The sequence below is a fragment of the Lissotriton helveticus genome, chromosome 11 (assembly GCF_964261635.1).
Source record: "Lissotriton helveticus chromosome 11, aLisHel1.1, whole genome shotgun sequence".
NCBI lineage: Eukaryota > Metazoa > Chordata > Amphibia > Caudata > Salamandridae > Lissotriton > Lissotriton helveticus.
Genome location: NC_136072.1, coordinates 439,571,803 through 439,593,871, shown reverse-complemented (window position 1 = coordinate 439,593,871; position 22,069 = coordinate 439,571,803). Strand labels below are relative to the sequence as shown.

General features: G+C 40.1%; 1 protein-coding gene across 7 annotated transcripts in view; it reads right to left on the bottom strand.

The window, feature by feature from the left end:
- Nucleotides 1-22,069, bottom strand: part of DOCK10 (dedicator of cytokinesis 10) — a 1,735,912-nt gene that overhangs the window by 301,970 nt on the left and 1,411,873 nt on the right. For 6 of the 7 annotated variants that reach the window (XM_078665953.1, XM_078665951.1, XM_078665949.1 and 3 more), the window contains exons 35-38: nucleotides 12,688-12,809; nucleotides 12,486-12,600; nucleotides 10,779-10,845; nucleotides 6,347-6,394 (exon numbers count right to left, since the gene is read on the bottom strand). In XM_078665953.1, coding sequence (XP_078522079.1) covers nucleotides 6,347-6,394; nucleotides 10,779-10,845; nucleotides 12,486-12,600; nucleotides 12,688-12,809 — 352 coding nt within the window. The remainder of the gene's footprint in view (nucleotides 1-6,346; nucleotides 6,395-10,778; nucleotides 10,846-12,485; nucleotides 12,601-12,687; nucleotides 12,810-22,069) is intronic. The other variant, XM_078665950.1, reaches the window with a different exon arrangement.

Genomic DNA, 22,069 nt, shown 5'->3' with positions numbered 1-22,069 from the left:
TACAGTAGCTCCTTAGGGTGCAGAGAAAGAATATTGATAAAAAAAATATCGAATTGTACAAATATTGGTGTAAAAATGTTGTGGATCAGGAATATCGACAAACAAATTGTATTGATCAAGAATATCGATTTTAGGTAAGTAATATCGATTTAAAGAATATGGAAGTGTTTGAAGTCCTTTGCAAAAATATAGTTGTTAAAAATATCGATTTTTTATTAATTTTATGTATTTTAGTATATATTTTAGGTGGGTGTGAAGTTTGTTTTTTTGTATAAGGATTGCTTGTATTTTTATTATATGTGTTAAAATTTTAGTAGTTATTCATTTTTTATTTTATTTGAATTTTGCGTTTTTAGTTCTGTTGCAGGTTGTGGGTTTATAGGGGAATAGGGTGGGAAGTAATTTAATTTTCTAGAGAGTATTCATCGACCCCTGTCAAGGAAACTTTATGTTCAGTTAAGACTGGGCACCCTTCCGCTCCGCGCTTTTTCTGGCAAATAGATGGGAGCGGTCTGGAGGGAGTGCCCAGCCTGCAGTTGGGAGGATGAATCTGAACTTCATGTTATCTTTTTTTGTCCAGCCTATAAATAAGCAAGGGAATCTTGGATTGTTCCTTTGTGCAGGAATTTAGGGTTTGCACACTGTGCAGAGGCATTTAGAGTTTTAAAATATGACGCCGAAAGACCTATTGTATTTGCTGTATCACGATTTTTTACCTCTATGTGGTGCAGGAAGTTGGAAGACAAGATCAAACAGTAATACAATCAATCTTGCCTTCACAAATTATAGGTCTCGTAAAGAATCTCTACCTCTCACTAGTTTTAATTCACAAAAATTCAATCACGCCGGCATGTTTTTAGTAGTATAAATCACTGTCTGGTTTTACCTAGTCATAACAGGTACGAAGGTACTGACATTGTATGGCTATTTTACATTTTTAAACAAATTCCTATTATTTGGACCATGTCTCTTAATACTCATGGTCTTTCATCAGTGCTTTGTTTCATGAACCAGCACCTCTGTCTCTGTAATTATCTAACCTACATGAGCTCGTGAATTATTGTATATAGGTGAGGTGCCATTGTATATTTATTTCTACTGTTAGATCTATGTAGGTGCAGCAACCTGATCTATGTAAAATAAGTATGGCTACTACTGTATAATTTTGAAAGTAACATGAATCTCAATGTACTGTTTTACCATGCACGCTTTTATGGTCGCTCGACCGAAATAAAGTTTTATGATTGAATTTAATTATATAAAATGTATTGATTATTTTTCGTAGTTATTCATTTGTTTTTATTTGAAATTTGTGTTTTTAGTTCCGTAGCGGGTGTGGGTTTATAGGGGAATAGGGTGGGAAGTAATTTAATGATATAAAATGTATTGAATTATTTGTATTTATTAATATTTGTTTAATTGTGATGTTATAGTATTAAATGTGTAAATTAATTTATTATCAATTATTTAATAATTAGTTGTTAATTAATGTAAATTCATTAATTAGTAATTATTGATGTTAATTAAGTAATACATTTTAGGTGTGTGCTGTGTGTATAGGTGTAAACTGTGGGAAGGGTGGGAAATTTATTTTTTATTGATGAATTAATAATTAGTTTTTAATTAATTTAAACAAATTAATTAGCAATTATTTTTGGCAATTGTGTAATTAATTTTAGGTGTGTGTTGTGGTGTTTATAGGTGAAATGGTGGGAAGGGTGGGAAGTAATTTATTTTTTATTGCTGAAATATTAATTAGGAGCCCCTTTTACCTCCACAGAAGCACCCTGCACTTTGGGGACTCCATCCACCAGCGATCCTCGTACCTGTTGGCGCCAACGCGACTGGGGCCACACCGGAGGCGCACATAAGCAGCTTCGGGCTCCCGTGGCGCGGCAGCCCGTTTTACCACCACAGAAGCACCCTGCACTTTGGGGACTCCATCCCCCAGAGATCCTCACGCTTGGTGGCGCCTACGCAACTGGGGCCGCATCGGAGTCGCACATAAGTAGCTTCAGGATCCCACGGCGTGGGATGCGCGCGGGTGTGCCCGTCTGCGCCCAGAGGAGCCCGGAGGAGGCTTGGATGGGCACACCCTTGTGGCTTTTCATATCTGGACTCAGCTATCAAGCCATCAAGTTGAAACCTCGCAAAGCAACACTAAGGTAATGGTTTTTCTTCTTCTCCTTTTTCCCCCCTAAGTCAGTTACATTTTATGTATTTTTAAGTCTATTTTTTAAACATGGGGAAACAGAAAACTGCTGTTGTTCACAAAACTACCGATTCCACATTAGATGGTTTTCTGCAAAAGGCGGTGGGGGCACTTAACAAGGAGATAGAGTTGGCGGAGAGGAGACTATCATTAGCGCACCCTCCTGACCTACCTGACCTACCAGCCACCTCCACCGCTTCTGAGAACCTTCATACGACCGTTACTGGAACAGATTTTGGTTTGTGCCCACAAATCCCACTTTTGCCCTCTATTACCATTTTGACTCAGGGAAACCAAAGTGCCACGCTTGGGAGAGATGCAATTACCTCGCAGATAATCACAAAAATCTGGGCCCTTGAGCATGGTAGGTGAGAAGAGAAAGCGCCCCAAATTGGCTGGGGCGAATCTTAAAACGAAGGTCAACTCCCCTAAAGTTAAACGCATAAAACAATCTCACCCTCCAGGTATTACATATAGAACTAATAAAGCCGGAGGAGGAACTGTACAAGTTAACCTGGACTCACTGTCTGATATAATTAGCAAAGTGATCAAAGTCGCTTTGGAGCCTATTTTAACTTGTTTGTGTAGTATTGAAGAGCATTTAGCACAACTTTATCATCAAAGGGAGAACTCTGCTTCTACAAAGCATAATGCCACGGATCTTCATCACAAAATTATAAATGTAACTAAAGAACTTGAGAGCACACCCCTGGAGATTTTGGAACAATCAAATGGACTATCTACTATAGATACTCGGACTATTTTGCCCGTTACTAGAGATAAGTCTCTTGATACGAGAGCAAGGGAATCAGGGATGGCTGTGCCAGTTAATGGGGATAGCCGTGGGGGGGGGGGGGGCAGAATGAGAGAGAGAGCGTCAAGGACCGGGCATGTTTGAGGGGAAGGAGAATCAAACAACTGAGATCTAGGGAATAGAGGTTTTCGAGGGGCAGGGGGTAGTAAACATCTTAAATTTACCCCCTGATTGTACTCCTTATGCAGTGATTTTAACAGGTGTCCCTCACCATCTCCCAGGGCAACAAGAAAGTTGCTCAAGCCTTAATAACAAGTCAGCACATTGGTGCTCTAGGAAAATTACATCAAACGCAAACTGGGTAGAACACATTATTATGGCAAGGAGGGTGGGATGGTTAGGTCCTACAAATAAACGCCTAGAAGAGGATTGCATCGTACTAAATTTCAACAATGCAAGCTGCGAGCCTTTTGCTTTGTACCTCACCAGAGATGCACCTAAAGACCTGATAAAGGCCTTTCCCCTGGGCTTTTTCTAACCCCCTTATCAAGGGTTTAGTAATAGTCAATAACTCCATGGGCACGACCCAAAAAGATACCCCCCCCATTTACCCACCCAAATCGCTTTGACGTTTTCTCTGGCCTGACAGACATTGATTGACTGCTGGTTCAGACAGATGGTCTAGGTGCCTTGAAAAGATTCTGCCCACGATGCCCTATGCTAGGGACAGCTGTAGTTGGCACCGAGAGTTGGCATCCAATAGATGTAGCTGGCTCTAGCATGTCAGCATGTCAAATACTAATAATGACACAGCTAATACCGAAACTACCGCTAAGGACCTAACTGCGGTCCCAAAATCATTTCATGGAATATCGCAGGAATACGTGCAAAATTAACTAATATGGATTTGGTGAATTACATTAGGGGTTTCAATATTATATACCTCCAAGAAACATGGTGTCGGTCTGATATTGCATTGGTCAGTTATCGTTCATTTAACGTCCATGCAATACATTCATCGGCTGGGAGGGCAAAAGGAGGACTTGTTACCCTAATTTCAGTCAAATATGGCCATATATAAACTCATGTCCTAAGGATCCTAACATGGTAATAGCTAATCCTCATGGCCAACTTAAGTCGAGCAAAGATACTGCTAGTAAACTGGTATTAAATTATTGTTGACCATAATAATAACTATGTGATTGAGGATTTACAAGCATTGATAAATATTATTTCAGGGTACTGGCAGCCCTTGTGTATTCTCTGGGTGTGGGATTATAACTGTATAATTTACTCCCTTAATGACAGTGCAGTTTGTGTGCTGTTACAGATGGCCAGCCAAAGCCACATTGTATTCATACTCCAAAGGGTGAGGCCCTGAATTCAATTAATATTGACAACAACTTGGGTCTTATTAACACTAATAATTTGGTTAGCTGCTCTTTGCCCCAGTGTCCTACCTATGTTGGAGGAGGTAGAGAATGCACAATTGATTATATGTTTATTAGTAGGAAATACTTCCCGCTTGTTGGTGACTTTGATGTAGTACCTAATACCGCAAGTGATCATAATCCTTTAACTGTTCTCATCCACATAATAGCAAGGGGTGGGAAAGGTGATGGTCACGCTATCGACTTTAACAGAAACAGGAATGAGATTAAGCTGGAGTAAGGTCGACCAAACTCATTTTGAAGCACAATTGTTACGACAAACCTTCACCTTATCAGGAGTTGCCTCCTTGCAGACTTTCTGCCTGATTGGGTGGTCCACGACTTTGAGCTGATCTGTGCAGATATGGCGAAAGATCTAACCAGATGAGTTCAGAAAGGGGAATTCAAGGAGGTACGATGGTTCAATGCAGAGTGTTCTAAAGCGAATAAGCATCTTAAAATACCCCTCCATGCCAATCCCCGTGAAAGAACGTTAATCAAAAATTTGAGGCAGTCCTATAAGCGCATCACTAAACTAAGACAAGAGGAATTGAGGAGTTTGGCTTGGGGGGACTTTGGGAAGAGCTAGTACCCTGAAAGACTCTAGGAGCTTTTGGGATATAACATAACATAACATAACATAACATAACATAACATGTGTATTTGTAAAGCGCACGATTACCCGTAGGTGTCCTGGCGCTGAATAACAGATTTATTGTTACCCAACTCAATGGTACTCATTAATCAAACGACCCCTATTGAAGGATGAGCCTAAGCCCATGGATTCACTGATCCTGTGGGCAATCTGGGAAACCCACTTCTCAACAATATTTAACAAAAAATACACCCTTTTAGTTGAAGGAAGTGGGGAACCGGCCTTTGATCCAATCTTGGCCTCACAATTAAGCTCATCTTTTACTGTGGCAGAGATTGAGGAGGCCTTCACAAGGGGAATCAGCATGAAAGCTCCTGGCCCTGATGGGGTCCCCTTTTGATTTGTTTAAAAGAAACCCAAACTATGGGCACCCCTGCTCACAAATGTCTTTAAAGCTGTAGTGATTGGCCCCATATCATTATCCTGGAAGGAGGCAATTGTGGTCCCAGTATTCAAGATAGGCAACAGGAGTGACCCCGCCTGTTACAGGCCAATCTCAATAATCAACGCTACTGCTAAGGTATTGGGGGGGGTCATCCCTGCGCGTCTTGAAACCTGGACCAATAGCACAGGGATTGTATCTAGATTACAATACGGTTTTAGAAGGAGGATGGGTACTACTGAACAGTTCCTCAACTTGCCCCTCATTATGGGCATGTACATGAAGGCCATAAGGGATTCTATCCATCTGGCCTTCATGGACTTGTCCAGTGCTTTTGACACAGTGCTGTTGGGAACATCGATAAATGAAGATGAAGCATACATATAGTTAGGATTTTAGTTCAATGTAATGGCAATAAGACCGAGGTCTTGATTCTAGTTGGTGACATATCCTATGGGTTGAGTAAGCTTCGATCAGACTTTCTGGATCCCCCGTGGCTTGTCTACCTAACTCAGGGCTGTGTGTTTTCTTGCTGCTGCACCAACCAACAGCACTTTATTCCCTTGGAACATGCTTTGATCATTGGGCTAATATCACCTCATGCCTTTGATTACATTTTTCTCCATGGAAAAAGTCATCTACCTGGTGGTTTTCATTTCTTTTGAGACATTGCATAACATTGCGATACACATTACATACATATGCTTTAGTTTAGCAGATTTTACAAATGCTTGCTTTATATCAATTCCAGTGTCTAAGACAGATTCACCATAATCATTAGAACTCTAACACTTTAGCACCCATCACCTCAACATCTGGTACATTTTGTTACAAACGCAATCTAAAATAGATATTGACTCATTTGATACAATTCCACAACAACCCACCTCACAAGCATAATCTTCTGTCTTACCTTATAATATTTCTTTTCCCCAAATATCTAAAGTTTTGTAGACAGACTCTGAAATACAAAAGTAAAATATTGTATTACCGTGGCTGATAATTATAATATCACAGGTCATCTTTATTATTTATTTGGCTTGGTCGAGGTTTAAATCTATAGACTACTCTTGTATATTCAAATGTATTAACAATAATCAATTCAGGTATTGGGTATAATAAATTACAAGCTTACCAGGCCTTCTTTGCTAAGATATATTTTCCGCTAGGCCCAAATGACTTTAAGTGGAGATAATCAAAAGTCATCAACCACAGCCTGCTGTCACATTCCCAAAGAGATCATGTAGTTGCAGTCTATGGGCTAGGTCGTCTTGGGATGGTTGATTTTTCTAGTTTGTTTGTGAGATTTCTATGAATCCAGAAATGAAGGCAGTGAGTGACCTAAGGAATGCTCCCTATACTGGCTCTAAAGGGTAAGTGGGGTAAATAAAGAAGTGAGGTGAACATGATTTAGCTCAAGTGCCAGGAACACACTGCCAAAATGTATGGATAACATACATAAGCCCCATTATGAGTGGGCTGGAAAATAGATTAGTATTTCCCCACCCCTGAAATTGTCAATACTAGGGGCACTAGAAACTGTGGAGGTGGCATAAATCTAGTCTTTTATGAGTTGGACCCTGAGGGTTCACTAAGAAGGAATTACAAAGGGAATCAGTAATTCTGGGTCTGATTCATCCAATAATTCCTCATTTTCCTGACACTTTCACAAAGAGTTTTATCAAGCTGAAATCTCCATATGAAAGTAAAGACATCTGCAGTGTACATCAGGATCTTTTAACTCTGATGGGGCTGGTCAGTGCTGTGGCCAGCCCCATCGGAATTAAAAGCCCCCCTGTAATGCGGACCTAGGATGAGAAACTGCCTTTATTGAAAAAAGCAGGCAGTTGAAGAAGATTCGTCTTGACCTTGCACCATGTGGGCAACGGAATACGCTTAATTTGTCATGTTGTTTGTCAGTGACTATCTTTCAACAGACTGTCTCCTGGTCAACTTACAGAATTGGAATTGACGGATACTGTCTTGACACAGCAACTGGCAGATCACCTGCAGTATCCCGGTTGGAGGGTGGTTAGTGTGAGGGAAGTCCACCCTGGAATAGATGCTCCACCAGACCAAAGTGAACTGCTGGTGCAATTGTCATAGTTGGATATATTTGACTCCCTTAAAGATATCAGGGTTTGATAGGAATGGAGTGTGTATTGAATGTATTTATTAGCTGGTTGATTAATTAAAATCATTACAGTGAAATATATGCAAACATACACTCCCCCACACTTCATCCTCAAGGAAAAGAATTGTAAAATACAAGCAGGTCCGCAGATTAACCTTTTTAGCACATTTCATTTACAAGTCCTCTTTCGTCATCCCTTAATAGTAAAAGGAAAAAAGTGAGCTTACAATAAGTATTGCACTAAGCCCATTATTGCACTTTCCTTTCTTTGGCGCCCTAGGGCGCTTTCCCGTTCTCTATCGCACCCATTAGCAACAATTACAGTACCTCGAAGGTAAATTTGCACTGGGCTTTTCAGTCTCACCCTAGGGCACCTCCCCTGCCTCAAGCGTGCCCATAAGATTATATGAGTTACACTTGCAAATGTGAAAGGCTATAAATGGTGATACTCACTCTTTGTTAATATGGGTGTGTTCTCATATACAATCAGTTTATGACATGAATAGGAGCAAATTACAATAAACAAGTATAAAGTTAGGGTCCAAGACCATTTAAAACAAATTATCAAATAAGACCCTGCTATAAACTCCTTCTAGTGGGAGAAGGAGCATACTATGATATAACACGGAAAGAGTAAAGTGTGAACTGCTGTCCTGTTAACTTCCTATTAATGAGTTTATCATTCATGGTTGCTAGAGTAGACTCCTTCCAATTAACCAATGACTTTCAGGCTTGAGCGAGAAGACAGATAAAGTGCTGTGTACTGGCCAGTCACAGACTGATATTAATCTGTGACAACTCAGTTAGTGCAAACCTGATGGAATTTGTGAACTTCCCCAATCTTGCCAGGCTGCATGCTGTGTTTTTTGTGAAGCACAAGTCCAAGGCCTCCATGCAAGTCCAAATTCCCCTTGCCCTAAAGATAGGGCAAAGCAAGCGGTGTCGATCGTTAGCCAGTTTAGGGCAACAGCACTGCAAATGCATCCAGGATTCCTTGTGATACATAAATAGACTGCATGATACTGCCCCCTACTTGTGTGCCCAGGCGTGATTGAAGTCCGAGATTGGTAAATCGATGAGCCTCATGTAGAATATTTTCCTGCAGGCCTGGAGGGTCGGGGCATGATGAAAATAGGGTATGCTTCCCCCAAAATGTATGATGTGTCCAATGACGCTGTGATGGGGTAAGCACCAAGATCTGCATGATCCTTTTCAGATGAGGAAGGAAGCCATATTGGCAAAACAATGTTGCCCTACTCTGTTTGCACATGAAATATCCCAGTTGGTGGAAAAGCAGGCAGCACTTCCAAATCTATTGGGATAGTAGTCATATCTACAGGAAGCCTTTCACTTAATACACAGCAAGCTAGCTAGTTTTTTATGTTACACCCAAGAGCAGAATCAGGCCACCATTAAAAGCTGAAAAATCTGTAATCACCTGGGCCTTGAAAATCTTTCATCACTAAGTATAAAATGTTTTACTTTCTGATGAATGACAAGTCCCTTGAAATGGCTGATAGCCACAAAAGGGGGCAATCCCATACTGCTCCAGAATGTCTTGTCCCTACAAAGTCGGAACTTCACCCTTGATCACATTGCAGGGACTTCTCATAGGACTGTGGAAGAACTGTTGATAAAGGCCACACAATTAAATAAATGGTACTCCCCTTCAGAGGAATATAAACCTTGCTCTAGTCCATTTCTTCTCAAACCCAATACAATTGTCCTACAGTTTTGTGTGTGGCTATATTCGAGAATCTCCCTAATCCAAGTCATATCCAAAAATACAGATTTTATACTTCACAGTGCCTCCAGGACAGAGGAGATAGATCTACTGGTCTCTCCACCCCATGCTTTCAAGTGTATTTTCTCTGTTGAACTCTTAACCTAGGCCACGGCTGGGAGCAGCAATTATATAGTAATTACATAGGAAAGCTTTTTGTTGTCCTATATAAATGAAATCCAATGAAATCTGACAACAGGGACCCCTCTTTTTGAAGAATGAAATAGTTACTCTAATTTTGCGATTTCAATGTCGTTATTGATCAGACACATTGTGTACTGTGACAAATGAGTATGCTGTTGAAATTATACTATTCTTCTTCCTTTAGGTAACATTGGTGATCATGATCATTGCAGTGGTATAGAACACTATAATCTTTTTGTAATTTGGCTCTCTAATTTTGCTATGTTGTAATGACTGTAGGCACATCATGTGTTTATTACACTGTATGAGTTCTTACTGATTGAAGTACCTTTTAATGTGCATATATATTTTAAGGTGTTCTTCAGTTATCAAAGTGCCAAACACTGATGGAAATTCCATTTTTATTGTGACTATCATAACAGTGTTATACTCTGACTTGACTGTCTCTCCATTGACTGTCAGAGACAGGTTGCCTTAAAATGCACGTTTTAATTTCCACTAGGGCGTGTAATAAATAGGTCCTCAATTCCTGAAGCAAATAAACTGATATTACCTAAGAAATAACACTACTTATAACAATAAATATGCAACACATATAAATTGCACTATAAGGTAAATTGTAATCCCTGGTGGACAGGCTAAATTGGTACGCTGGATAATCACACAAGATGTATTACTAAAAATGGAAAAAAGTGTTTTTCATTTTCCCCAAAAATCCAAAAATGACATTTTATATTCTTTAGAAAAATCACAAAGAATTTCCGTTTTTTCCATTCAGTTGTAATATTTAATGAGAGGCAGTAGAAAATGTCCCAAACCTAGTGAACCTACAGGCTAAACCAAAAGACCATCCTCACTCTTTTTCTCTGAATCTAAACGGTGAGAGAAAATACATTTGTTTGAGCTGGTGGTGTTGGGAGAGAGACACATTGAATAAATTAAAGATAAACAACAAAATGCATTTTCTATGCGTAATTACATGTACATTTTTATATTGTGCGCAAATTCCTCACTGAACTAATTTTACCTGAAAATGTGCTGGTCCATTTATATTATTTAAGGCACTAAAATGTCCTTACCTCACCATAAATTCCTTTTCATCAACTTCTTACCAGTGTAATTCACATCTAGATTTCAATTCAAGATAGGATGCAGTTTTGAGAAATGAATTGGACATTCAAGCACGCTAACCTTACCAGGAACTTTCCATCATTCAAAGTGTGATCCACTCTATGCTTTATAATGACCCTCAACAAGTATTTGAGTAAAAATCTCGGCACTTACTCTAAAATGCTGAAAAAGTCCGATATTTCTGAGTTTGGTGCTCTCTGCCAGTAGGATACCAATGTGTCTGCAAGAAAATAGAGCTTTAGACGTCTGCTACAGAAAAAGTAAAGATTTTCGGTTAATGGCACAATACATTGAGTTCAAAACCCTAATAGGGTTTTTTTCAGAATGGCACAGGGGTTACATAATTAAATAGTAGACCAATTTTGAATTCAGCCTGTCTTGCAGATCACTGGGCATCAACGTCAAAATCACAGTGGTGGAAAAAGGGAAAAGCGTCATTAGAGATTATCCCGAAATGATATGTAGCAAAGGTGCCCCCTGATTACTTTGAGGCCCAAGAGCAGGGGGAAGAAAGAGAACCAGGACTGACAACCTCTTGACAGACCTATATAATTTAAGCTTCGGTCTTAGCTCTATGTATTTATGCATATACAGCACAGAAACAAGAGGAGATAGACTCAATTCTAGCTTTTTGAGCTATCTTTATTTGTACAATAAACATGGTTGATTTTTACTTTTTTATAAATACATAAAAACACTTTTTTTGAAAACATATGTCCATCGGAGTAATTTAGGCTTTTTATGAGTGATTTTGTGTTTTTAGAGACCCCCATCCCGTATGTTTTGGAACCCACATCTACCCGGCCCTAATGAAGGTGATAACATCCAGCTTTCACCGAAGCGCATAGGCCTCCAACACACGTCTGAGAAATGGAAAAATGATCTCCCATGTACAAATAATACATACTAGAATGTGTTGTTTCTCTCAGATGTGGTTTTGCGTTTATACTTCCCATTCAGTATGAGTCCTAGAATGTGTGAGCAGAATGAATGAGAGAGAGATTGCAGGAATGACTATTTTTAGATTTTCACACAGCTTTCAGTGGGGGTCGATTTAGCTCACTTTGTTAGAACCTTTTTGACTCATTTGTTTGTTCATAAAAAGCCAAAATTACTCCGATGGACATATGCTTTCAAGAAAAGTGTTTTTATGTATTTAGAAAAAAGTAAAAATCAACCATGTTTTTGTACAAATAAAGATAGCTCAAAAAGCTAGAATTGAGTCTATCTCCTCTTGTTTCTGTGCTGTATATGCATAAATACATAGAGCTATGACCGAAGCTTAAATTATATAGTTCTGTCAAGAGGTTGTCAGTTTTGATTATCCCGAAATGAACACAAATGTGTGTATTTAAGTTGATGTATATTATTAACCCCAAGATGGGAAATATTTTAGTAGAGTGTGCACCTAATGATGTGATTTAATATGCTGCAGCATGGTAGTAGTGCCCATGCACACGTTTCCTCTTCAACAATTTCTGTTATGTTATGTTGAAAACTCCTGAGCTCTGGCACGTTACTCAAAACTTGACTCTATGGGCCTGATTCAAAAATATTCTGCTCTGAGAAGGTGTAGCTTACTTGTGTTGTACTCATGGTCTTACTCTTGAATTCCACAAGAATACCAGGAGTACTTTTGGCTTACATCTGGAATTTAGGAGTAAGTCAGAAGTGCTTAAGAATACGTGACAGCAAACCTATTGTGAATCATGTGGAATGTTTGGGCATCCATTTATCTTGTTATACATTCAAACCCTTTTTTCAATCTGGGGATCCTGGCTTACCCTCTTTCCCATCCATGTATACACATGTTATTCAAAAAGACAAAAACATTACACCACGTCACACATCATTTGTTACCCTCTGATAATGCCTTCATTATGTAAAGGAAACACATCAGGAGGCTTCTTGTTTCCGCTTGATCTAACTTGTCAAATCGAAGAGTTGATGCAATCAAAGACAGTGGTCTAGCAACCTGCAAAGAGTGAAACGAGATTTATTTACTTGAATTTGCTATTTCTTTTGGTCACAAAAATTATGTAAAAGTGGCTTGCCACTGTACCTTTTCACAGCTGTCGACTCCCTCGCCATTTTTTTCATTGGCACTTGGGTTAGAGTCTAGACTGGCTAGGGATCCTCTGGAATCTGCATGGTTTACTGTAGAGATAGCTATTGATGAAAATGCTGCAAACAAAAACCACAACAGACATTCTAAACATACAAATGGACACAAAACACAAATGATGATGAAGGATATGAATTTGTCACAAAGGCATTCATTCCAGTGTAAAAGAAAAAACTCACGGCCTTCCATACTGTTTTTTCAAACATCATTTTTCACATAAAACGAAATCCTTCCTCAGATACAATTTTCCAGAAGACATATGTTTTATTCTTTTTCATAAGTTAATTGTTCTTCTTCTTCTTCTTCATTGGAAGGCACACTACTGTGCTTCAAGAAGTATGTGGTATAGAGTTACAAAAAATGTCTTTGTGACAAACTGTAAAACTTTATGATCAACAATAAATAATCTGATAATTTACAAGCAAGTGCATTATCTTTATTTGATAAGCATCATATGAGGTGTGTAAAAGTGTATGTGTGCGTTGTTGCACAAAATACAGCAGTATTGACGCACACATTTCATAGGAAACTGTGAAATGTGGAAAATATTTCACACTTCCCTGTGACATATGGGTTTCAGCATCATAATGGTAGCCCCAAACCACTCTGCAGTGTCTTACCATTTTCAGGGCTACTAGGATTTAGTGTCAAGATTACCATAATTTTGTAGCACCATTATATATTATCGGAATTATGCAGCAACAAATGTAAATTATGCGGCATATTCTCTGGCAGTGTTATTTTCATCCATTTGAACTTAAAGTAAGTTTTTTGTGAAATCTGCATATTTAGTAAACTATGTGGGAATTCTTGTAATGACATAATTATATGTTGAACGATGAAGCTACAGAATCGTTTACATTCATTGGCTCACACCATGGCTCACTGTGTTATCAATACCTAAGGTGACCAGAATTTTAAAGCCAAAAACCGGGACATTTTCAAGAAGAAGGACTACAATTCTACTTCAAGCGATGAGAGCACTTCACAGCAGAGAATTACAGAACAGGCAGTAAGAACATACAGAAAATGCAATTTTTAAGCCCAGTAGCTTGCCTGTTAATTAAATTGCTTTCTTGAAACAACTGCTAACTATCCCTGCTTTGTAAAACATAAAGAACCCCTCCCATCGTTTTCAGTTGACTCTCTCTAAAAACGGGGACATGAGCTAAATTTCTTGAAATTTGCAGGGACAGCTGGTTATAAACAGGGACCGTCCTGGCAAAACGGGGACGCCTGGTCACCCTATCAATACCTCAATCATGAAATGTATTAAAAAAAAAAGCTAAAGATTCAAATTCCAGTCAGTGCCCATTGTTAGTTGCACTTTGAAGCCCACAGAATTTTCACGTTAAATTCCCCCTAAATGCGCATGGAATATAAAAATGGATAATGGGTAACCTGTGCATTATAGTCTCATACTGCCATCTCTGCATTCTGGCAACATTCAAAAGCTACTCTGCTTTAGGCCCTAAAGTTTATAATACCTGTGTTCAATTATGGTTCAGGACAAATTTTCACTGAAAAGCAATTTTTTGATTAGCCTATAATTTCTGACCCCATGAACGGATTTTACCAAATTTGGCGTAGTCATCTAAGATCCAATATGCCAATTTTCGATCAGTTATTTGTATGCGTTATGGAGGATAAAAAATATTTTCTATTTCTCAATTTTAATCCCATAGGATGTGTTGCTTGTGCCTACTCCAAAAACTGCAGAAAGAATTTACACCAAGCTTGGCAATAAAGTGGAACTTTGCTCAAAAAGCAGTTTCTTGTTTGGAGAAAATCCATTTGGCAATTTTTGAATATAAGAGTTCTGTATATCTCTGCCATTAAATGTCAAAAGTTGTGATACACAAATCGATACCCATTCCCAAATTAATTTCCACAGCAAAGGGTGTTGGGGGTCACGATGAGTGGGGTCTCACTTCACAGGAATGCCATGGGTGAGAAAAAAACATGGAAATCTCGAGTAACAGAATCAGAAAAAAATGGAGAAAACAGTATAATTTGCATGTCAAAACTTGATAGCAGTGGCGCGAGATGCCAATATATGTAGCAGTCGCGCCGGCAGTGGGAGTACCTGCAGGGCGGGGATGTGGGGAGGGGGAGGGGCGGGGTGGGGGGTAGTAATGTATGGATTACGGAGTTTTACAGGTAAGTAAACATTTAAATAAATAAAACTAATTTCGTTGCGCGCACTGCATCGCATTTGGTGATGCAGTGCACTCAACGAAATTCGTTTCTATTTATTTAAATGTTTACTTACCTGGGAAGCTCCGTAATCCATACATTACTAACCCACACAGTGCCCCTCCCCACGTCACCACCCTGCAGGTACTCCTACTGCCGGCCGCGGCTGTGCTTGTGTTGTGTTACCATTTTTCCAGTGCCACTTGCAAATGTGCGTTTTGCGCATTGCAGACAGCACACGTTTTGAAATAACTTCTGGACTTTATTACGTTCCATAACTCTCGAATTTCATCGGTTGTGTGAGTTTGAGCCAAAACCATCAATCACTGAATTCAATTAAAGAAGGTCAGTTATAGTTCAGCGAACACAAACCTGGAAAATCACGAGATTTCATCAATATGGTATGCAAAACACAATGATGGCTCCCCTATAGAAAGAGATAAGGGACCTCTGAGTCTCCCATATCTCACAGATATTCATTGGCCTTGGGCTGAATGGAGGCCCTCTGAAGTGGAGTAGGCTCCTGACGTTTTGAGGGCCCCCTGCACCACAGGGGCCTATAAACGAACCTGCCTTCGCTTTCATCTCTTTCTCCTTCCCCCTTTATTTTCCCTCATTCCTGCTTGACTCCGTGTCTTCACTTTCCTCTTCAGTGCCCTTTCTGCCATTCCATTATTGGCCGCCCTGTCCTGTACTGTTTAGACCTCTTCTTTTTAACCCCCCCCCCATGCTGTTAGGCTACAAGAATCTAAAAGGCACCTTTTCACCGGGCCCTTTCCGCCGGCCATATCAAATAAAGAAAATTTTGCTACTTTGATATTTTATTCTTGTGGGACTTCTTCCGGCTGCCAATTGTTTTGCTTATTTTTCGCCGTTGCATTTATGTCGCTGCAGACCTCAGGGCTCCCTGTGCCATGAAGGACCTTGGGGGCCCCCTGCCCTATTGTGGCTGCGGGCAGGGCACGAGTCGGGGGTACACGCGTGTGGACCGCGTCCACCCACTTTTTTCTCCACCCACTTTTTTCTGCCAAGAAGTTGGACCCCAATCAAAAAAGATGCTGAATTAGTCCCGGTGTAATTTCAAAACACCGCAACACTTTCAGAAGCGCCTGCACGTTGTTATCTGCTTTTGATCCGCCATAACAGACGGGGACGGGATGGGGCTCTCTTATTTCTGACTCCTGCTGGCCCATAACAAATGCCGAATATGAGGGATGATCAGGCCTCCTTTTGTTTAAGTCTCCTCGCTGGCAGTAGTCAGGAGCCTAACACCTAGAAGCAAATGCTGCAGAAGGGAAACAAAGGCTCACACCTTGTTAGCACTTCACACATACTTAAGAGAGGCAGCTTTTCACTTTGTTCAGGCTCTGTTTAGGAGATATGCATGCACTGTAAGAGCGTCAGATGTGTTGATCTTTCCTAGTATTTACACAATATAAATAGCTTTTATATAGCTCTTACTACCCCTGAGCAGGCGTTGTGATAATTTAAATATCACTATATTTTCTTTTAAAGCACTATGGGTAGAGGAAGCTTTACGCTGACAAAAGGCAACATAGGTTTATGTGAAGCTTACAAAAGTGTGAATCTTCTGCCTAAATCAGGAGGGTTTGCAAGTATACTCGAAATGTGCTCCAATGTACTCATGATAGACCTGCTAATCATATTACCCCTTTCCTTTTAGTATCCAAAAACTTCTCCATTATTGGAGATTTAAATCTTCATCTAGAAGACAAATTAAATACGACATGTGTCAATTTGTTGGAAGATCTCATGGCACTTAATATTCATCTCATAAACTCAGGGCCTACCCATAGGGCAGGACATCTACTTGACCCCTTATTTTCAAATCTCCCCCAACTTACCTGGCTGGATACCACCCCTGTATGTTGGTCAGACCATTTTTTAATCAAATTCAAGCTTAAAGCACTTAGTGCTTCCACTGACCAAACCAGGCTATTGCCCTTACTAAAGAAAAGTTGGAAATCCCTGTACATCTCCAAACTTAATGCAGAACTTAGCATGCACCCACCTAACAATAACCAAACTATGGATAGTATTGCGATGGCCACTCAACAATGGCTTACAAATGCGGCAGAATCCTGTTTACCCACCCCTAATACCAAGAGGAACATTCATCGTCCTCCGGCCCCATGGTTTAATGACTCACTTAAGGAAGAAAAAACAAAATGCAAGGCACTTGAAAGAGGGTGGCGAAAAGATTTTGATCCGGATAAAAAAAACAGATATCATACAGCTAGAAATCTTTACCACACTGCATGCAAAAAAGCACGTGCCACATATGTAGCTAACACCATTACGGGAGCTGCAAATAAAGCTAAAATACTGTTTAACACAGTTAAAGATCTCGCTGGAGCGCAAACTACTGCCCCATCGCGTCCTCTGAACGAGAAGCAGTGTCAGGACTTAGCCCAATTTTTCTCTGATAAAATTGAAAAACTAATCACTGAGATAGATGGGAACAACCCAGACACTGCCTCTAAGGAAGAGTGGGAGTCTACTCCGACCGTAAACCAGACCCTCCAAAAATGGCCACCTATTACAACTGATACCCTTATTTCCATTATGAAAACGATTAAATCTGGCTCTCCACAGGATCCTATTCCCATTAACATAATTAAGTTACTGGACGCACCCGCCCTTGAAATTATTGCAGACACTTTAAACTCATCTCTAGAGCTTTTCACAGTACCCACCGTATGGAAACATGCCATAGTGACTTCACTCCTGAAAAAACCTACAGCAGATCCAGACATATTGGCCAATTATAGGCTTATTTCACTCCTCCCAGCCTTTTCCAAATGTCTGGAAAGACATGTGCATTCAGCCTTATCTCGTTTCTCAGAGGAAAATGCCCTTCTTCACCCTACCCAGTCAGGTTTTCGAGTAGGTTTCTCCACGGAAACTGCCCTATTGGGTATCTCTGAAATTATTTGGAAACTTCTCGACGATGGTCAGACGGTTGCGCTTGTTCTACTTGACTTAAGCGCAGCCTTTGACACTGTGTCGCACAAAAAGTTACTTACCTTGCTGGAAAAAAATGGAATCGGCGGACCTGCTCTGCAATGGATTAGATCCTTTTTGAGCCAACGGACATACCAAATAGCTTCGACTGCTGCATGCTCTGGACATTTCAATTCCCCCCATGGAGTACCACAAGGTTCCATCCTTAGCCCGCTTTTCTTTAATCGCTATCTCAAACCCTTAGCAGACCTTGTGGAAAAAGCGGGACTTACCTTCATGTCGTATGCAGACGATTCTCAGATTGTCTTCTCTTTGTCTAAACCCCAGATATCATCTTTGTCTCTCCTTAAAGAGGGCCTTTTGAACATCTTCAACTGGATGACAACTAACCAGTTGAAATTAAATGGAGGCAAGACAGAGATTCTCCTCCTGGGCAAGCAGCCAGAGCTGTGGAGTACATCACACTGGCCTGCCCAGATGGGCAATCTTCCTATACCAGTGACTCATGCAAGGAATTTGGGAGTAATTCTGGACAATTCCTTGTCTATGAAGCAACAGGTCAACAAAGTAGTGGGCCTCTGCTTTACAATCATGAAGTGGCTCAGGAAGATCCTTCGGATGCTGCCTGTCCCCATGCAGAAAACGGTGGTCAACGCCTTAATTACATCTCGGCTCGACTACGGGAACATCCTGTATCTGGGTGCAAATAAGGCAGTAACAAAGAGGCTGCAGCTTGTACAGAATGCGGCTGCCCGAATCCTTTGTTTTATACCTAAGAACAACAGCGTGTCCCCCTACCTGCGTGAGCTGCACTGGTTGAGGGTGGAAAATCGTATCAGGTTTAAAGCCTTAAACTATATGTTTAAAATTAAAGCAGGGACCGCGCCCAAATACCTTCAGGCATTAGCCCTTCCCTACATTCCAAAAAGAAATCTATGATCCATATCAGCGGAAAAATTTTGTGTACCTACATTCAAGCTAGCTAGGATGGGAGGAAGATATTTTTCCCATCAGGGCCCATCCATCTGGAACACACTCCCAATCCATATACGAAAGGAAAAAAGTCTTACCAGGTTCCGAAAAGAGATAAAGACCTGGTTGTTCGACCAGTATTTTTGAACAACTTCTGCTGTATATTCCACCATTTGTGCTGTGCTCTTAGGCGCCGGGAAACCCTTTTTGGGTAGCTGTTTGCGCCATATAAGTTCAAAAAAATAATAATAAAAAAAATAAACATATATGTGAGGGCTTAAGATCTGATGTCACTTCTTGTGATGCCACTTCCAGTGATGTCACGTGCTGTGATGTCACGCGCCTCACACGCCGCAATGTCGTGCACCGTGTTGCCACTTGTATACTGATTAATTAGGTTAGTCGCCCCACTTCTTTTTTTAGGACTCATGTCCTGGCTGCGGGTCTATGTGTTATGCCCCCGCACACCTAAACACACGCCCCTGCCATTCTCAGTATACCACTTTGCCTTGGAATGTGTTAAAAAAAGGCAAAAATAAATATGTAGTGGGGCCCGAGTTATGGAATGCATTGTGTGTGTGCCATAAGAGGTATCTTAATATTTCCTTCTAGGGAGACTTCAAATAAAAGAAGAATAAGTCAACACTGAAGGAAAAGTGCAACAAATATTGGCAGTTCTGATTTCTAGCCACTTTCAGCAAACATTTAGAAGTGAGAAACAATCAAATGCGACAATTTAAATTATCATAAGCCAAGGTCTTACTTTTATAAACTGAAAGTGCACAAAATGGAATGTTCCAAACACTAATTTCATGATCCATTTTCTATGTCCATCTACTGTTAACTGTATGAAATGTGCGCAAATGTGCAAGAAAAGGACTTATGTTTTGATTCAATTAGATCTTTGAATAATAATACAGCAGAAGCTATACATGCAGAAAAAGTGTGAAAAATGAAAAACTATGGCACCGTGACCTTGTTCACAGAGCCCTCTCCTATTACATTTGATAAAACAAAAATTATTTCTAGTTTTCAAAACCATTTCAAATTCAATGTAAAGCCAGATTTAAAGTCAAAATACTGTCTCTAGAGGTAGTGTGCTTTGTCTCTAGCATTTCATTTGTTGTTATCAAGTTACACTGCCTGGGCCATCCATGATGATAAAGATTTAATTGTTGAAGTGTGATGTCATGCAACCAGTGATGTAATACATAAGCTCCTTCATAATATTGTCTGTGATATCTTGTGTGAGGTTAAAAGCAGTGTATAGGGGGACAGGTTATGAAATAAATCTCATGTTTTACTGGAAGCCATTCGTTCACCTCTTCCGAAGTGGTAAACACCTCTTTTATCTCATTTATCGGACACCCTTTTGTCCAAATGTTCCTGTAACACTTACTCAAACAGTTGCAGATCACAAATTTATGTTGTGGTCTGGAGTAAATTAACACATTTAATAAATTCTGTTAACGCCTTAACCGCGGCGGCAATTCCGCCGCGGTGTGGGCGTTCTAAAGGGTGGACGTGGCTGTGTCGGCCAATGGTCGTTCGCAGCACCAGGGAGGCCGATGGGAGCATGGAACGGGTTAAACTGATATTATTCACCATGAGCCTCTTTCTCAAACTGCACTTTGTAGTACGTTTTGTATTTTTTGTAGTCCTACAAAAAATATTACAAAACAAATGTTTGGATGTATGACATTACAACGCATGCCTTTACATCGCATGCTTTTACAACGCTGTTTTTACAACGCAAACCATTACAACGCATAGTGCTTTTAGGCGCTGGATAGTGAATTGTTTAATTTACTATTCCAACGCAAGTCCCCGTGGATAGTAGGGAAGGTGTTGGATAGTACGTTAAACACATTCCCTATCCTAGAGCACCCCCCAGCGCAATGCGTTGTAATGGTTTGCGTTGTAAAAGTTGCGTCGTAAAGGCACTGCGTGGTAAAAGTTGCGTTGTAAAGGATGTTTCCCCAAATGTTTTGCTCATATTTATATGTGCGGAGTTCTCTGCACATGAAATATAGATTTTAGTAGTAAATGTGGGCGGGACACTGCTGATTTGGAGGAAAAAGGGGCTGACTTAGAATTCAATGGGAGGGGATTAGGGATGAGTAACAGGGTTTATGGAGGGTCAGCAAGGGGTAAGGGAGTGACATCAGCCACTATTCAAGAGTAGGGCAATTGTATTACTCTGGGGCTGAAGACATGTAACTTGCTCTTTTGTAGTAAGCTTGCACCCTGTAGTTTATGAATACCACAATTAGTAAACTTACTACAAAGGGTAAGCTTACCCAAAAGTGTAACTTACCTTTGAGAATCAGGTCTTATATCTATAATGGAACCAGTAGGCTGAATCCCACTTTTGTGGGTCTATTGCAGTGCTATTGATTGATCCCTAGGTTAGGCTATATCATGTGTGTACTTTTCATGTGGGCTGAGATTTGGACCCTTCCCTACATAGCGTACATCTTGGTTTTCCATTGGTGATAGTAGAGTTTGCACTACAAAGTGGCTAGGTAAAGCACGATCATGCCTCGTTGATCCAAGAAAATGTGTGATATGAAAACAGGAATCTCCTCATTGCTGGATACCCCCTTATAATTTTTGAAAGTGTCACAACAATTCCTCGCTCAAAACAAATCTAAGGTAAAATTCACAAGGAACTTATTTGATCTTCCAAGGATGAACTCTGTGACCCTCAGTTCAAAGCTAACTCCAAACATAAAAACTATCTTCTTCACTGCAAAGCACTGAACCTATTCTTTTCAGAAATCACATTTACCTAACCCTCCTGGGATACCTGCTAAGATTGTTTCAATCTCACTACATGATTGGTTAGCTGTGTGATGAATCCAAATATTATCTCTACATCACTGCTTCACCATTTATCACTCCAGGGCCCAAAAATAATCTCACATCAGAATTCCCTGTTCAAAACTGATAAGTGGCCATTAACCTAATTTTCACCTCTCTGAACCATCTTCTTACTTTGACAATAAAATCCAAAGAATATTTATACAACTCTGAGCTCATATTGTAGTTTCCACTCCCCTCAGAGTTGTAACGTCATAATTTAACCAACATTACTCAAATTCCCTAATCCGACCAAAGCATCCTGTTGTGAAAAAACACTCTAAGTTAAGTTATCAAGATTCCA